The 14218-nt window shown below is 33.6% G+C and overlaps 3 protein-coding genes across 3 annotated transcripts; 2 read left to right on the plus strand and 1 right to left on the minus strand.

Annotated features, from left to right (window-relative positions):
* Positions 1–200: 200 nt before the first annotated feature.
* LOC107416316 (mRNA-decapping enzyme-like protein) lies at positions 201–4337 on the plus strand. The gene is made up of 8 exons (XM_016024801.4): positions 201–538; positions 817–857; positions 1022–1071; positions 1680–1824; positions 2607–2663; positions 2862–2985; positions 3283–3762; positions 3993–4337. Exons 1-8 carry the CDS (start codon positions 380–382, stop codon positions 4047–4049), a joined length of 1113 nt encoding a protein of 370 aa, XP_015880287.1. The 5' UTR covers positions 201–379; the 3' UTR covers positions 4050–4337.
* Positions 4338–4677: 340 nt separating this feature from the next.
* Positions 4678–6572, plus strand: LOC107416320 (small RNA-binding protein 11, chloroplastic). Its single transcript, XM_048465403.2, has 4 exons — positions 4678–5064; positions 5911–5979; positions 6091–6197; positions 6279–6572. Exons 1-4 carry the CDS (start codon positions 4947–4949, stop codon positions 6384–6386), a joined length of 402 nt encoding a protein of 133 aa, XP_048321360.2. The 5' UTR covers positions 4678–4946; the 3' UTR covers positions 6387–6572.
* A 1754-nt stretch (positions 6573–8326) lies between these two features.
* On the minus strand, positions 8327–9693 carry LOC107415040 (probable F-box protein At2g36090). The gene has a single exon (XM_016023305.4). It carries the CDS (start codon positions 9468–9470, stop codon positions 8412–8414), a length of 1059 nt encoding a protein of 352 aa, XP_015878791.3. The 5' UTR covers positions 9471–9693; the 3' UTR covers positions 8327–8411.
* Between the last annotated feature and the right edge of the window lie 4525 nt (positions 9694–14218).

Raw genomic sequence — 14218 nt, forward strand, 5'->3', positions numbered from 1 at the left:
TATAAATTTAATTAAAATTAAATTAATTTTTAAATTAATAAAAAATGTTACATTTTTTCCTTGCATCAAATTTGTGAAGATTATATCTCACACAAATAAATAGAAAATATATTTGTTTAATTTTATTTTATTTGACGATGTAAATAAGCAAATATATTTTAATTATATATTCCAGCTCATTCGCACAAAGATCCATTTCCGATCGGATACTCCTACCCAGCTTATTATCTCTCTCCTGAGCCAATACGGATACCCCACCAAACGAGGTTACTATTCCATCTAACCTCTCTCAATAACTTTTTTCCGGGAAAGTGAGGAGGAAAATTTTACTAGTAAAATCAAATCTAGGGTTTAAGCTTGGTCCCCGATTAGGTTAGAGATGTCTCAGACCGGGAAATTAATGCCAAATCTCGATCAACAGAGCACCAAAATGCTCAATCTCACTGTGCTTCAGAGAATGGATCCTTTCATAGAAGAGATTCTAATCACGGCCGCCCACGTCACGTTCTACGAATTTAACATCGAGAACAATCAATGGGTTTGTATTTTCATATTCCCTTTGTTTCTCTATTGCGTTTCCGAGAAATATTGTTGAGGAAATTAGGAGTTTTACTGCCTTCGACTTTTTTACGGTTCTTTGGCTTTGTGAATTTTCAGCTGGTCAATGTCTCCACGTTAATATATACATATATATATATATATATATTTTTTTTTTTTTTTCCTTTTTGAAGTTTACTCATAAACTAACGCTTGAGATTTAATTTTGGTTAAGCCAATTAGAATCAAAGTGTTCTAAAAGATTTTGTTTGGTTGTAGAGTCGCAAGGACGTTGAAGGATCTCTCTTTGTGGTTAAGAGGTAATAATTTATTTCAGTGGTTGTTTAGTAGTAGATCTTTTATCTATTCTTCTTTAGAAAATTCATGTGAATTTGAGATACTATTTGATATTGATAGTTTGCCTTATGTATGGTTAAATCCATAATCAGCTATTCTAATTGAAATTCTGCACTTTGTTGTTAAGGAATACGCAGCCACGGTTTCAGTTCATCGTAATGAACCGGCGCAACACTGGTTTGTATTCATAATCTTCTTGTAATTTTTGCTAAGTTACACTGTTATTATGCTTGCTATAGTGGGTAGAAATTGATTTTCATTTATTATCGGCCCTTTTAATGTGGCTTTTTTATTTGATATCTGACCCTTACAAATTTCTCATTTTGACAGCTGCAATTTTCATGTTTTCGTTTAGAATCCTAGTGGAACTTTAGAAAAAGAAAGGAACTTAAATGGTAATTACTAATGGTAATTTAATTACAGGTGAGAGGGTGATGTTAGATGGTCTATTTAAAAGTTGGAACTTAGAATTTTGGCATTTACACAAAGTTTAAAGGAAAACTAATTGACTTGTTGCCAGATGGGGTCTTTGTCTGGCAATAGGATCTTTGTCTTAACGACAATATAAGTCAAAATAGGAACATGATAAAGAAGCTTTGGACAACCAGCCTTGCAAACTGATTTGTAATTTCAAGTTGCCACTGGTGACCAGTTGATTGCTTTACAGGAGTTATTGTGAAAGATCCTCCTCTTTGTTTTTAGGTTAACTTTAAGAAGTGTGTCTCAAATCCGTTTGATGTGTTCTTGATTCATTCTAACTTCTGTTGTTTTCTTATGTAAAACAGATAACCTAATTGAGAATCTATTGGGTGACTTTGAGTATGAAATACAAGTTCCATACTTGTTATATCGAAATGCTGCCCAAGAAGTCAATGGAATTTGGTTTTACAATCCACGTGAATGTGAGGAAGTTGCAAATCTCTTTAGTAGGTATAGTATCTCTCTATCTGTTCCAATTTATTCAAAATTTTGTCATTTCTTTCAAAGCACATGATAGATTTGCAGGATGGAAATGTGTATAACAACATTAAAGACATTATTAAGTTGCATTTGCAAGAATCTGACACTTAGCGAAGTTAGAGAACTATGTATCTCTAAGATGAGAAAATTTGATGTTGTAGAAGTTGAAAATATTAAGATGTTTTACTTGATGATATTCCAGTTGTAGGATTAAGATTGTTTTGGCAATGCTTAGTTGCCTATTGAAATTTTAATTAAGATTGGAAGCACTAAAAAGTCAATAATCCTATTTTTGTAGTTTTTTAGGCCATCAATTTATGCTTACAAGCTTGCAGGTTTTTGATATTACCAAGCTATATTCAAGTTCCTTCAATTATGGAATTAAACAGGATCATACAACATGAGCAAGAGTTATATTGGCAATATGAAGATGCCAGAGGGTCCCAGGCATGCAAACATGTCTATATTTAAATTTATGATGATACCTTAAATGCTAGAGCAAAATTAGAGCGACTGTGGAAACTACTAGCCTCCTTTGGCATGTAGGAATGGCCTATTTTTGCAATGTTTATGTAAACTTTTTTTTCCATATTCATTGCTTGTAATGAATGACTTCCTCAATAATTTTTGTCCTTGCCTTTTTAGGTTCAGCAAAAATATATGTAATAAGAAAAAGAGGATTTGGTTGAGATATGTATGTCTAGGCTGCCTATATAAATTAAAAACTTAAAACAATTATTTTTTTGTTACAGGATACTTAATGCATACTCAAAGGTTCCTTCAAAGCCTAAAGTATCTTCAAGCAAAAGGTACTCATCTTCTCAAGGATTGAATCTGCAAGCATTCCTCTTCCATTTCAACTTCTTGTAGTTCCATTCTATATTAAGTGTCTGCAATCAGTAGTAATGCTGAATAATTCATGTGGTTTTAGAAAAGATTTGAGGTTATAATGACTGATTGAGCAAGTTAACCCTTCGATTTAAATCTCGTTCACACTCCCATTGTAGTGAGTTTGAGGAGCTTGAAGCATTCCCATCCATGTCAGTTATTGAAGGTCCGCTGGAGCCATCACCAACCGTCTCCACTGCCACTGAAGCCTCTGAAGATCCTTCTTTCGTGAACTTCTTTAGTGTATGTTCTGTCACTCTGATTCAATGCAAAGTTTCCCACTTTAGGAAAATGAAATCTATTAATATGCAACCAATTTTCTTATTCACTCTTCAATAAGAGATTGTGGACTGGTTGGTCTAAATCTATGTTTAGTTGCTTGCCTCACATTCTGGTTGTGAACTTGTGAATGTGCTACTTTTGTCCTACTTAGATTTATCCAAATTAACTAGTTTGTTATTCTTACCTTTTTACTTAGCATGGCATAAATTTATGTTTGATGTGAACCCTGAGCTGAGCTGTGCGTTAATGGTATTGCAGGCAGCGGTGAATATTGGAGGTGCTACTCCAAATGTAGCGAATCCGAGACAGACCTATAATTCTTCTTCAACAATGCATTCATCTTCTTATGGACCAATTGTTTCCTCCCCTGTACCAACTCCACAAGTACCAGCCCTTTCTCTTTCAGCTCCATCTGCACCAATCTCACTACATAGCACATCTGATTTAAACAGCAGCAGTGGCAATCGTGTTACTAATCTTGTCAAGCCCTCCTCATTTTTTACTCCCCCTTCCTCATCATCATCATTGATTATGCCATCTATTTCTTCATCTATGCCAACTGGTGCTTCTCTTCATCCACCCATGAACATACGTCCATATGGTGCTCCAATGCTTCAGCCCTTTCCTCCACCGACTCCACCACCATCTTTAACTCCTAGTTCAGCACCTCCCATACCCAATGAGGGGCCTGTTATTAACAGAGACAAAGTTCGCGATGCCCTTCTTTTGCTTGTTCAGGTCTCTCTCTCTCTCACTCTGTGCTTTTATTATCTTCATATGGATCTCTTCTTCTTCTTTTTTTTTTTTTTTATAATTTATACTGAATTGTCCCCATCTCCTTGGAACTAGTTTTTCTGTACCCTGGTAGGGCTCGATTTCCTAGTGTTCACTATAAATTGTTCCTGTCTCGAACATTATAGGCATCCTAGGTGTATTTTCAATTAATCGGTGAAATTGTTTTGTGACAGGATGATCAATTCATTGACATGTTCTACCAACTGCTGCTAAAGGTGCACCAATCATGAGTCTCATCAAAGAACTGGCGCTTTCAATCATCGAGTACAAAGTTATCTAAAATCAAAGTCAACTAATGTTTGTAACGGTTGGAATAGAGTTTTGCTAAATGCAAAGTGTCTAGGTGTATGATATTAGTTCTTTAGATTTTTTTAGGTTTCCTTATGTCTCTTTCCAAATTTATCCTAAGACATCGGAGACTTTTAAAGTGTGTGACAAACTGAAGCTTTGTAGGTAAAGAGTTCCTAATTGGTACTGAGCTTTAATATAATGGTTATCCTTTATAATTTTTTCCTGGATACGGTGAGAAAATAAAGCGGTATTGGTGCTCTAAGCGTGCCATTCCAAGTAGACATTTTATGATGCCTTTACCGACTGATTGAGATTACCCAGAAGCAACTGTGATTTGGATAAATAAATAAAAGACTTGCAGAAGGTTCTGACTTGTGTAATTGGCGACGCTTCTCTTTGATTAATTTGGGATGTGATTTTTTTTTTTAAATATTTGATTATCGTGTTAGTAAAAGTGTAGATATAATATAATTATATGTGCATATGATTTGATATTTTATTAGCCAATCCTACATTCTCATTAGGATAAGCATTAAAATATATATATATATATATATATATAATAATGAAAGAGCTCAAAAAACAAAAAAAAGATGCAAAATCAAAACAAAAACAAGAAACAAAAATCACTAGGTCCATGTTACTGCGTGTTTTATCTATTTGGGTCCAGACCATCTGCTGATGAGTCCAGAAGCCTGCTTCGTCCTATGATATACGCTCTCCTTGGGTTGTTTTAACTTTTAACTTGGTTCGGTGTCGCTTCGACTCCTTCGAGTGAAGATCGTCACCGCCTCACCATTCTCCTAACGAACTCTCCCGTGCAGCAAAGCTTTTACATGGCGGCTTTGAGGAAAATACTGGCATCAAACCACCCTAGGTTATCATATCCCTCTCTTCTTCCTCCGGCTTTTCTTATCTCTTGCAGAGGGATCACTTCTAAGCTTTTTGTTGGAGGTACTACTTTCTCTTCTCCATTTAAGTTTTACGCCCCGAGAAATAAAACTGTTAGTATGCTCCTTGAATTTGTCGCGAAAGGTTTTCTTTGATTACAAGTCTGATTAATAAATAAATTATGTGTCCCAAAGTGGATATTTGTGCTCCAATTTGCGGGTAAGAAAAAAAAAAAAAAAAAAAAACTAATTTTAGTAATTGAATTATGAGTATGAAGTGTTTGGAGGAATGTCTACTAGAATCTTACCTATTTATTTAGCTATTCATCTTCTAAACTTGATCGTTCTGATATGGTTTATTCTCTATTAGCTTTCTTCGTCGAGTCTGGTCTCTGGTGATTCTGGATTGATAGGAAAGTTAAACCGATATAGTTTGTTTGTTTGTTTCTGATAGTGCTAGTCAAGTAATTAAACTGACTATAATTTCTACAAAATCCAAGTAGGAGAATCTATGGACTTGCCTACGAACTACTCTTTAACTATTTTCTTAGAAAATATATACCAAACTGTATTTTCACTCCAGAGGTAAAGCATGGGGTATGGTTATGCTTAGTTGTTTGTTCAATTTTTATTAGGCAAAGTTATACATTTTTTTATTCCAGACTTTAAATACCCTTTTGGTATATTATAATACTTGCTTGTTGCAGTAATCTAAGTAATCTAAAACAGTTTGATGCTTTATATATATTCTTTTGTCGTATTTTGCTGACTAGTGCAGGTTTGCTGGACAGGCTAGAGCCAGTGCTGTGCAGCAGCATACTCGTGCTGGATAGCTTTATTGTATATTGCATCTTTTTGAATGTTTATCGGATTATGAAATTTTGAATCTTTTTTTCTTGCTGTGTTGCAGGACTGTCATTTTACACTACCGAAGAGCGATTATCAGAAGCATTTTCAACATGCGGTCAAGTTGTTGAAGGTGATTGATAGCTTTCATATGCAAGAATGTTGAAACTTATAAGATCTTATCATCTGGCACTTGACATTGTTTTTTGTTTTTTATTTTTTCTTTTTTTTTGGTTTTCACCAGCTAAAATTGTAATGGACAGAGTCTCAGACAGATCAAAAGGATTTGGATTTGTGACCTTCGCTTCAGAAGCTGAAGCGGAGAAAGCCATAACGGACTTGAATGGAAAGGTACATCCCTTCTTCCCCCCCAACCTCAAACTCTCAATTAGCTTTTTCTCCACACCTTTTTTAACTGATAGATACTGTCAGGCACTGAATGGGCGTGTAATTTTTGTGGACTACGCAAAGCCCAGTACCAATTTTCGTGATCAAATGCCAATAGCAAGGGGACCTCCTCGACTATTAGCTGATAGTTGATTACTTTTACATGTATATGTTTGGATAAGCTCATTAGCTTCTTTTATTAATAAATAAGCTAATTTGTGATGATTCCAAATGCGTGAAGTGTTAGAAGCTACAGCCTCAGCACCAGAATCAAGAGTTGATATAATTTTATTTAGAACCTGGTATACTTTAATTTTATAAATGAGAAAGTTTCCACAATTAGTGCGCAAGTGATTACTACAAACTATAGTTTAAATGAATCAAATAAGGCTAGACTAGCAAATATTTCAAAGTTAGCTCATAGTAGAATATGGCAGTTGCTGATCCTATTTTTACGCTTGACATGTGGTATATTCAAGAAATTTGTAGTCTTACCCTGGTTTTTGTCCCTTTTTTTTGTGCTAAAATTTTTTTATGTTATATTTTCATCGAAACTTTTGTTCATGTTGAACAGTTCTGTTTAAATCAACTGCTTTAGATTTAGCTGCTGTTGAAACTGGAACGAAGCAGTCTCACAAGTCACACCTATTGTCTCACTCAATCTATTCATTTCACATACAAGGCTATACAATTGCTCGTGGTTTTTTATGTAAATGTCACTATGAACTGCTTATAGTTATTGTAGTGTCCACAGCTCTAGTCAAAAATTCATCTTTTTGAAGATGTTCCTGATAAGATTTAAAAGGATCGGTCATCACATCTTTTATTCTGCTCCATTCACATGTGTGCATATACATCAAAGTCGAGGGAATATCGTGTGCATAAAAGCACAGTTCAAGTTCACTGTTCCAACAGTAGCGGAATGGGGAGAGAGAGAGAGAGAGCGTAGTGAGTGTTTTTAATTTTTTGCTGCGATACATTCTGTTGAGAATTGGGCTTTATGTCCTTGTGATATTACACTTTTTGGTACTCAGTACCCCCCAGTGGGTTTGGTTGCGTTGCATCAATTAAGGCACTCACATTCCTCATCGCTCGTGACCATCCAACTCACCTACCAAGGCTGAGAAGTGGTTAAATTTTAAGCGGGACAAGACGAAGACTGGGGCATGGGCCTTTTTGTGAAATAAAATCTGACAAATCTATCAACACGACAGTGTCTCAGTCTACTCACTAAAATTGCCACATCTTTTTTTCAAATTCATGTGGGTAATGAGGTCTTTGCATTACCAGCAAAGAAAAAAAAAAAAAAAAAAAGGCTCTTCATGAATTCCTGGCACAGCATCCGTATTAGTTTTATGTTCTTCATATAATTTGTTGAATATTGGTTTAAAAAAATAAGAAATAAGAGGTTTTGAAGTTTTTCTCACATTGGACAAGGACCCCGTTCTCTCAAAGTCCACGAGACAAGTGCTTACAACAAAACCCTTTTTTTACTATTCTCTCGTTGTAGTTGAAAAATCAATAAATTGGTCATACCTGATAACTTTAGTCATGACTCACCCAACATCATAAATAGAGCTGAGAGAGTGTGTCTCATTGTATAAAAGCAACGAAACGGTTATGAGCATAAATTTGATTGTGATGGGCATAATAGAAAGGTAGATGATGCTTAAGCAAAATTTGACCCAAGATTTCATATTACTTTATTACAAAGTACCAATATACTGACTGCGTCATTATTAGATTAATATTTTTGGTGGTCCTTTCAAAAGCTGCATTTTTAAGTATAATGTAGTTGAAACGCAAAGAAGATGGATGGCTTTGAAATTTCTAATCGATGGATGGCTTTGAAATTTCTAATCTGAGTCTTATAAATTGCATTTATTTATCTCATCCTAACTCTTACTATTTCGGCTATATTTATAAATTTAACTAATAGCCATGTTTAAAATTTGGCTTTATATGAATTATTCGTCTTTTTAATGGTAATTATTAATGGCTTTCAGAAAGAGAATACAGTTATATATCAGACCATTGAAACCAAAAAGGTTTTCTTGTAAATCATTAAAAAAAAAAAAATTATATACAGTAAATAAACAAGGCTATATCATTTATTTATTTATGTTTTTCCATGATGGTATTTGAAATATTTCAGTAAAATGGGATTTTTCCTTATTGTTATCTGCACAAGATGAATAACCATAAAAGGGCAAATGCAATTACCCCGACCACCGCACACAACATATCTAATACCCCTTCAGTCTTCACTTTCCTTTCTTTTCTGTCCCTCTTTTTTTCCAGATACTTTTCGTATCTTTTCCTTCCCTCCTCTTCCCTCCTCCTTCCTTTTCCCTTTTTACCCTCCAAAGCCCTCTGCAAAATTACCAAACTATCCCCACCATTCAAATGCATTCCGTCCATATCCTCCGCCAGCAAGCTCACCTCCCTCACCTGCATATCACCGCTGTCCGACCCGCCGCACGTGACCACTATCCCCCACTGCACGTACTCCGACGACGATCCTCTCTCCCCGGTCAGCACCGAGGCGAACCGCACGTGCACCTCTCCACTCAGCCAGTGCCGTTGTACGGACACCGGTCTGTGGCTTGACAGGTTCATCGCCCGCCGTCCCCTCGGGTCGATCACGATCCAGCTCAGCGTGAACTCCTCCGAGAGCTGACCGCAGGCGTTGTCTCCGTTGGGGTAACGAATCGGCGTCGTAACCACGTCTTTCGGTTCGAGGAGGTCAATTCGGAAAGGCGAGCACCGGAACCACCCGCTCACGGTCTCGGTCTCGACGACTTTGCTGAACATGAGCTTCCCACGGTAGTAAATATCGACTGCCGAGATTAATTCCGACGGGCGGTAGTGATACCTCCACGTGTTGGAGGCGGTGGTGGTGGTGGTGGGTTCCAAATCGGAGAGGGGAGGGAAGGATTCGGAGAAGAAGGAGCGGGGACCGTCGGGGAACGTAGAGATGAGATGACGGAGACGTGGCGCTGTCGTGGACGGCCACGTGGAGTGGCAGATGTCTGTCCAGAGCTTTTCTTGGCAAGAGAGCGCGTGGAGTTGGGAGGAAGTGCACGCGGCGGAGGCTAGAGTGGGACCGTCGAGACGGGTGAGGATGTGGGTTTGAATGACGTCTGGATGGACGGTGGAGAATGTGGCACCGCCGTATTCGTCGACGGTGGAGATTGCGGCAGTGGAATCTGGTAGTTTAGAGGAGCAGTCAGCCATATCTTACCCTTTACTTTCTTTTCCAGTTAGTTTGGACACTTCGAGGAGAAAGCTGCTGACGAAGGTGTTTATATAGGAATCTGGTAAGCAAGACATAGTGGTAATGGATTGTTTACCAATTACCCTTCACTTTCCCAACAATAACGGAATTGCCATTGAATTTTCATTTATTTACCCTTCACGGTATGCAATTGTAGCTGTTACTGACCATTTTGTTTTCTTCTGTGTGGGCATGCAAATGCTGACCTTTTTTTTTTTTAAAACTATTTTTTTATTTCTTCTTTTCGATTTTGTTTAACTTGACACTTTTGACTTAAAAAAATAAAAATTAAAAAAACTATTTGCATACTTTTAATTTTGGAACTCTGAAATACTCATTTAGTAAAATTAATTTATACTAATTTGAATTTCTTTTCTTCAGAATTCCACCGCTATTTTTTTTTTTTTGCTTTTTTTGCCGATCATGATTGTAGAAGTTTTTTTTTTTTAAACAAAAAAAAAGTATAGAATTCCATTCATTTTTCGTGACAGATCAAAAGAGGTTTTAAATTCGGAAAATTTTAAATATTATGATAGTAGTTGAAGTTTAAGACAGCCTTCAAAGGCTGTGGAAGGTCCAAGCCAACAGGATGGAAATGACGTAATGGGCGGGCTGGTTGGTTTCATTAAATAGATAAATCATCGATGTTTTAAAGTTTCTTTTTTATTATTATTCTCTTTGAGGTAGATTTTTGAAGATTTAATTTGATTTGCTTTGCATAATACGACCACATCAGGCTACCTTCCCTATTAATAAAGGCCTCGGAACAAATATTATTATATGTTGTATGTATGTTTTAAAAACTTTTCTAATACTGGAAGCAAAACCCCGCAAAAATAATAATAATAATAATAATACTGCTGGAAAAAAAAAAAATCTAATCCTATAATAATCTAATTTGTTTAATTGCCTGTAATCTGATAATATTGTTTAGCCCCCACTACAGTTAATAGTAAATATAATATATATTCTCTGACTATATCATCCCGTTAAATTTTATTGAATATTTTCTTATTAGACCTCATTTTTGTACTTAAGTACTTTATAAATAATTATTATTATTATTATTATATTAATAAATAAAAACACGCTTTGGCGAAAATTGGCTGTTCGAAGTTAATTATACATATTATGAACGAATAATTTGTATCTTCAGGTTTCGGTGCCAAATCCAAGGTTCAGAAATCCATGTTACAGAATTCCAATTTTCTCCTAATATATATATATATATATATATATATATATATGTATATTTTTTTCTTTTATACACATCGTGGAAAATATTTTTTCATCCTATAAAATCCAAGCCGTTAATTTATAAATTTAACGAACAACAGGCTTGGAAAGTTTAACTATGAAGGCCAAAAAAATAAAAAATAAAAAATAAATCGCCTTATATTTAAAAGAAGACATGTTGAAATAGGAACGGCATCTAATAAATTAATCACTTGATTTGATGTTGAGTTTGAGCAAAAATAAAAAGAATAAAAATTAGTGAGATATTTTTTTTTTTCATTAAAAAAATATACATTGATAGAGTTTTAATATTCCCTATCTTGCATATAAGTTACTAACAGTCACTTCCACTACTTTGCCGGCTCTTGTACTCTATTTGTATCACAAACTAAACTAATGGAGTCATGAAGACAACAAATTTATTATTAGTGAACCCACTATAGTGAGATTGATGAATTCTTGCGAATAGGTATCCAAAAAGTGGTCAACTATCCAAAACTCTTTTACAGATTATGAAAACTCTCTGGAAATTGATTTTTATTTTTTTATTTTTGGAACAAAATTTGTGTTTATTTTTTAATCAGGTATCTATAGTATCATATCCATTGAATTGGCGTTTTAAGTGACCGTAAATTAATTGTGTATATATAGCTAGTGAAAAGAGAGGAAGCATATGTGACATTGATGTTTAACATTTTTTTAACATAAGGATTAGGACATTTGACGTGTCTATCAGGTTTTTATCATTTTTTGGTCAAGAATATTTTCTATTTTAATTTAAGGATTAGGACATTTGAAGTGTATATCAGGTTTTTATCATTTTTTGGTCAAGAATATTATATATATATATATATATATATGTATCAATTATCCGGATTCGTTTTAACTCACCTAAAAGGAGAAAAGAGATTACACCTACGCGTCATCATTTATAAATATGTATACAATGAAATAGACATATACCTTTTTTTTTTGCATAGTATTGATGATTTAAAATTCGTCATTTTTTTGTACGGCTATATATATATATATATATCTGTTTAGCTATAGATCTTTCATGGCTGAATAAGTAATAGATGCTCTGGCAGAAAAAGATGTATTAATTGTACTGAGCTGCCATTAATTACTACATTTTCCATTTATATATAGTAATTATATTTATAGATATATATGTTTTCAAAAGCACATAAGTACATGCGAGAGTTATTGGTCATAACGAAGTCTGCATTAGTTGCACTGTAGATATAAGATCAAAACAGATATGTATGTCTTCATTATTTTCAATAAATATATATATATACACACACACACAAACATAATTTGTAATAGCAATTTTAATTATTGTTTTTTATTTTTTTGTTAAAAAAGAATGTATTATATCAAAATAAATTTTGTTTGAATAATACTATTTTTCAATTAAAATTCATAAATTCAAATGAGTGTATCGAAGATATATATTTTAAGCTATGCATTTTCCATTTATTTTACAGTATTATGAGAAAAGGATTTTAAACCCCAGAATCACTTTCTAATGTCTCTGGTTAATTTATCGTGGAGTTTAATTAGGAGTAATTTTTAGAAATCATTTTAAATAAATTTTTAAAAATTATTTAATTAGTCTTTCTTCTATAATTAGCAGATAAATAACTTTTCAATAATAAAATTATTAAAAAGTTATTTCATATTTGATTGTTTATTTAAAAAAAAATGATTTTAACCATTTTAAAATTAATCATTCCCAAACCAGCACTGACATAACGAAACTAAAGTAATAATAATTAATTTGTAGGAAAAGGTCATAGTATCTGCCAGTTAGATATTCATTCACCTACACAAGCTCTTAATTTGTTAGGGCAAAGAGCCTGTAGCTATACCCCCGATTACAAAATATATAGGTCAACTATATTTTATATATACACCCTGGATATGACCTTACCGTATATATATTGGGACTTGCCACTTGTATTATTCAATAAATTTTAAATACGGAAAAATAAAAAGTTTTATATGAATGATAATCACCACCAACACGCGGTCGTTTTTATGTCTTGTATGGTTTCTCAATTTTATTATTTTCTATATACACACCTACAAAGGCAAACTATTTGTCAGGTTACAGAAAAAAAAAATGTTAATTATAAAAATTACATGATTAAACAAATAATTTTAAATTTCAGAAAAAGATGCTTGAAGATCGAAGCCATGTGTATTATTGCTTGATTTTCATGTTGACCAGAAACCGGTATAGAATTCGGAAAATAGAAGCAAATTTGACTTAAGTATTTGCTATTTTCTGGCCAATGTTAATTAATTATCAATGATTCTGGAGATTTATTTGTTTAACTATTTCTTCGTGGAAGCTACTATACAAAAACGTGCGTTTTTTCTTCTGGCAAAAAATATTAGTTTGAGGGCTTTCATAATCATGCACTAATTTACCTGGCTGAGAGAGTTGCAATTTCTTTATATTGTTAAAATGAATATGCATATGACATGCATGTTGCATGTATAAATATTATATTTATATGTAAAGTATTAAGATGGATATGATCGGTAGACAAGCTCTTATAAGTCAAAGATCTTTTCCCTTTTTTTTTTTTTTTTTAGATTTATTCATAATTATTCCACAAGTCGGTTAGTCATCAGATATATAGAACTGATATATATTACTTATGATCCAATAATTGATTTTTTTTGTTATATAATCAAATAATTGAATGTTAAATTGCTAATTTGCCATAAATCATATAGCAAATTTTCTTCTGTCACCATATATATCTTCAATATTTATTGGCTCAACCCGGCCATGACATATTTGATTAAATTTATGTTGTAACAAATTTTTCGTTTCTAAAATAATTTTATATCCGAAGTACCAAACGCACATGTGAACAAACTTATGCATAAATATAGTAGCAATCTTGTAATATTGGCCCGACCAAAGAAATAAAATAAAATCTTGTAATATTGAAATTGTCTAGCTTAGCCCCATCATTCTGAACTGGCATTACAGGAACAAGAACCACCTCCAAAATTCTACATATTAAGTGAAAAATATTAATAATAATTGGCTTGACAAAGAAATTGATGAAATTACTTGAAAAGGTGATTTTTTTGGTACCTTTTCTTTCCTTAAAAAAAAAATAAAAAAAAAAAAGAGAAAAGGTTAGCTACCTTTCCATTATAATTTTTTCATATTTTTCTTTCGGAGGTAGAAACAAAAATTTATTTATTTATTATTATCCATTCAGGCCCTCTGCCGTTTTCCGGTTCCTACAATAGCTTGAGGTCAATTGTTTTGGCTTTTTTTGACATCATTAGCACTAAAAGAATTTAAATGTTGCTTTCGGATCGCTGAGGGTGATGCTAGTGCTTCTGTTGATAGTTCCTGCTTACGTACATTTAATTGAAAATTAGGTCATTGGAAAATATAATTAATTTATTTTATAGGGACTACTTCTCTTGATTTGAG

Source organism: Ziziphus jujuba, chromosome 11, assembly GCF_031755915.1.
Source record: "Ziziphus jujuba cultivar Dongzao chromosome 11, ASM3175591v1".
In the NCBI taxonomy this organism is placed as follows: domain Eukaryota; kingdom Viridiplantae; phylum Streptophyta; class Magnoliopsida; order Rosales; family Rhamnaceae; genus Ziziphus; species Ziziphus jujuba.

What these genes read in the sequence shown, in the direction of transcription:
- LOC107416316 (XM_016024801.4), top strand. Translation starts at nt 380, where the DNA reads ATGTCTCAGACCGGGAAATTAATGCCAAATCTCGATCAACAGAGCACC. An exon ending in AATGAACCGGCGCAACACTG is followed by an intron (nt 1,072 to 1,679) that starts GTTTGTATTCAT and finishes TATGTAAAACAG; the next exon opens with ATAACCTAATTGAGAATCTA. An exon ending in AAAGTATCTTCAAGCAAAAG is followed by an intron (nt 2,664 to 2,861) that starts GTACTCATCTTC and finishes CTCCCATTGTAG; the next exon opens with TGAGTTTGAGGAGCTTGAAG.
- LOC107416320 (XM_048465403.2), top strand. Translation starts at nt 4,947, where the DNA reads ATGGCGGCTTTGAGGAAAATACTGGCATCAAACCACCCTAGGTTATCA. An exon ending in TTCTAAGCTTTTTGTTGGAG is followed by an intron (nt 5,065 to 5,910) that starts GTACTACTTTCT and finishes GCTGTGTTGCAG; the next exon opens with GACTGTCATTTTACACTACC. An exon ending in ATGCGGTCAAGTTGTTGAAG is followed by an intron (nt 5,980 to 6,090) that starts GTGATTGATAGC and finishes GGTTTTCACCAG; the next exon opens with CTAAAATTGTAATGGACAGA.
- LOC107415040 (XM_016023305.4), bottom strand. Translation starts at nt 9,470, where the DNA reads ATGGCTGACTGCTCCTCTAAACTACCAGATTCCACTGCCGCAATCTCC.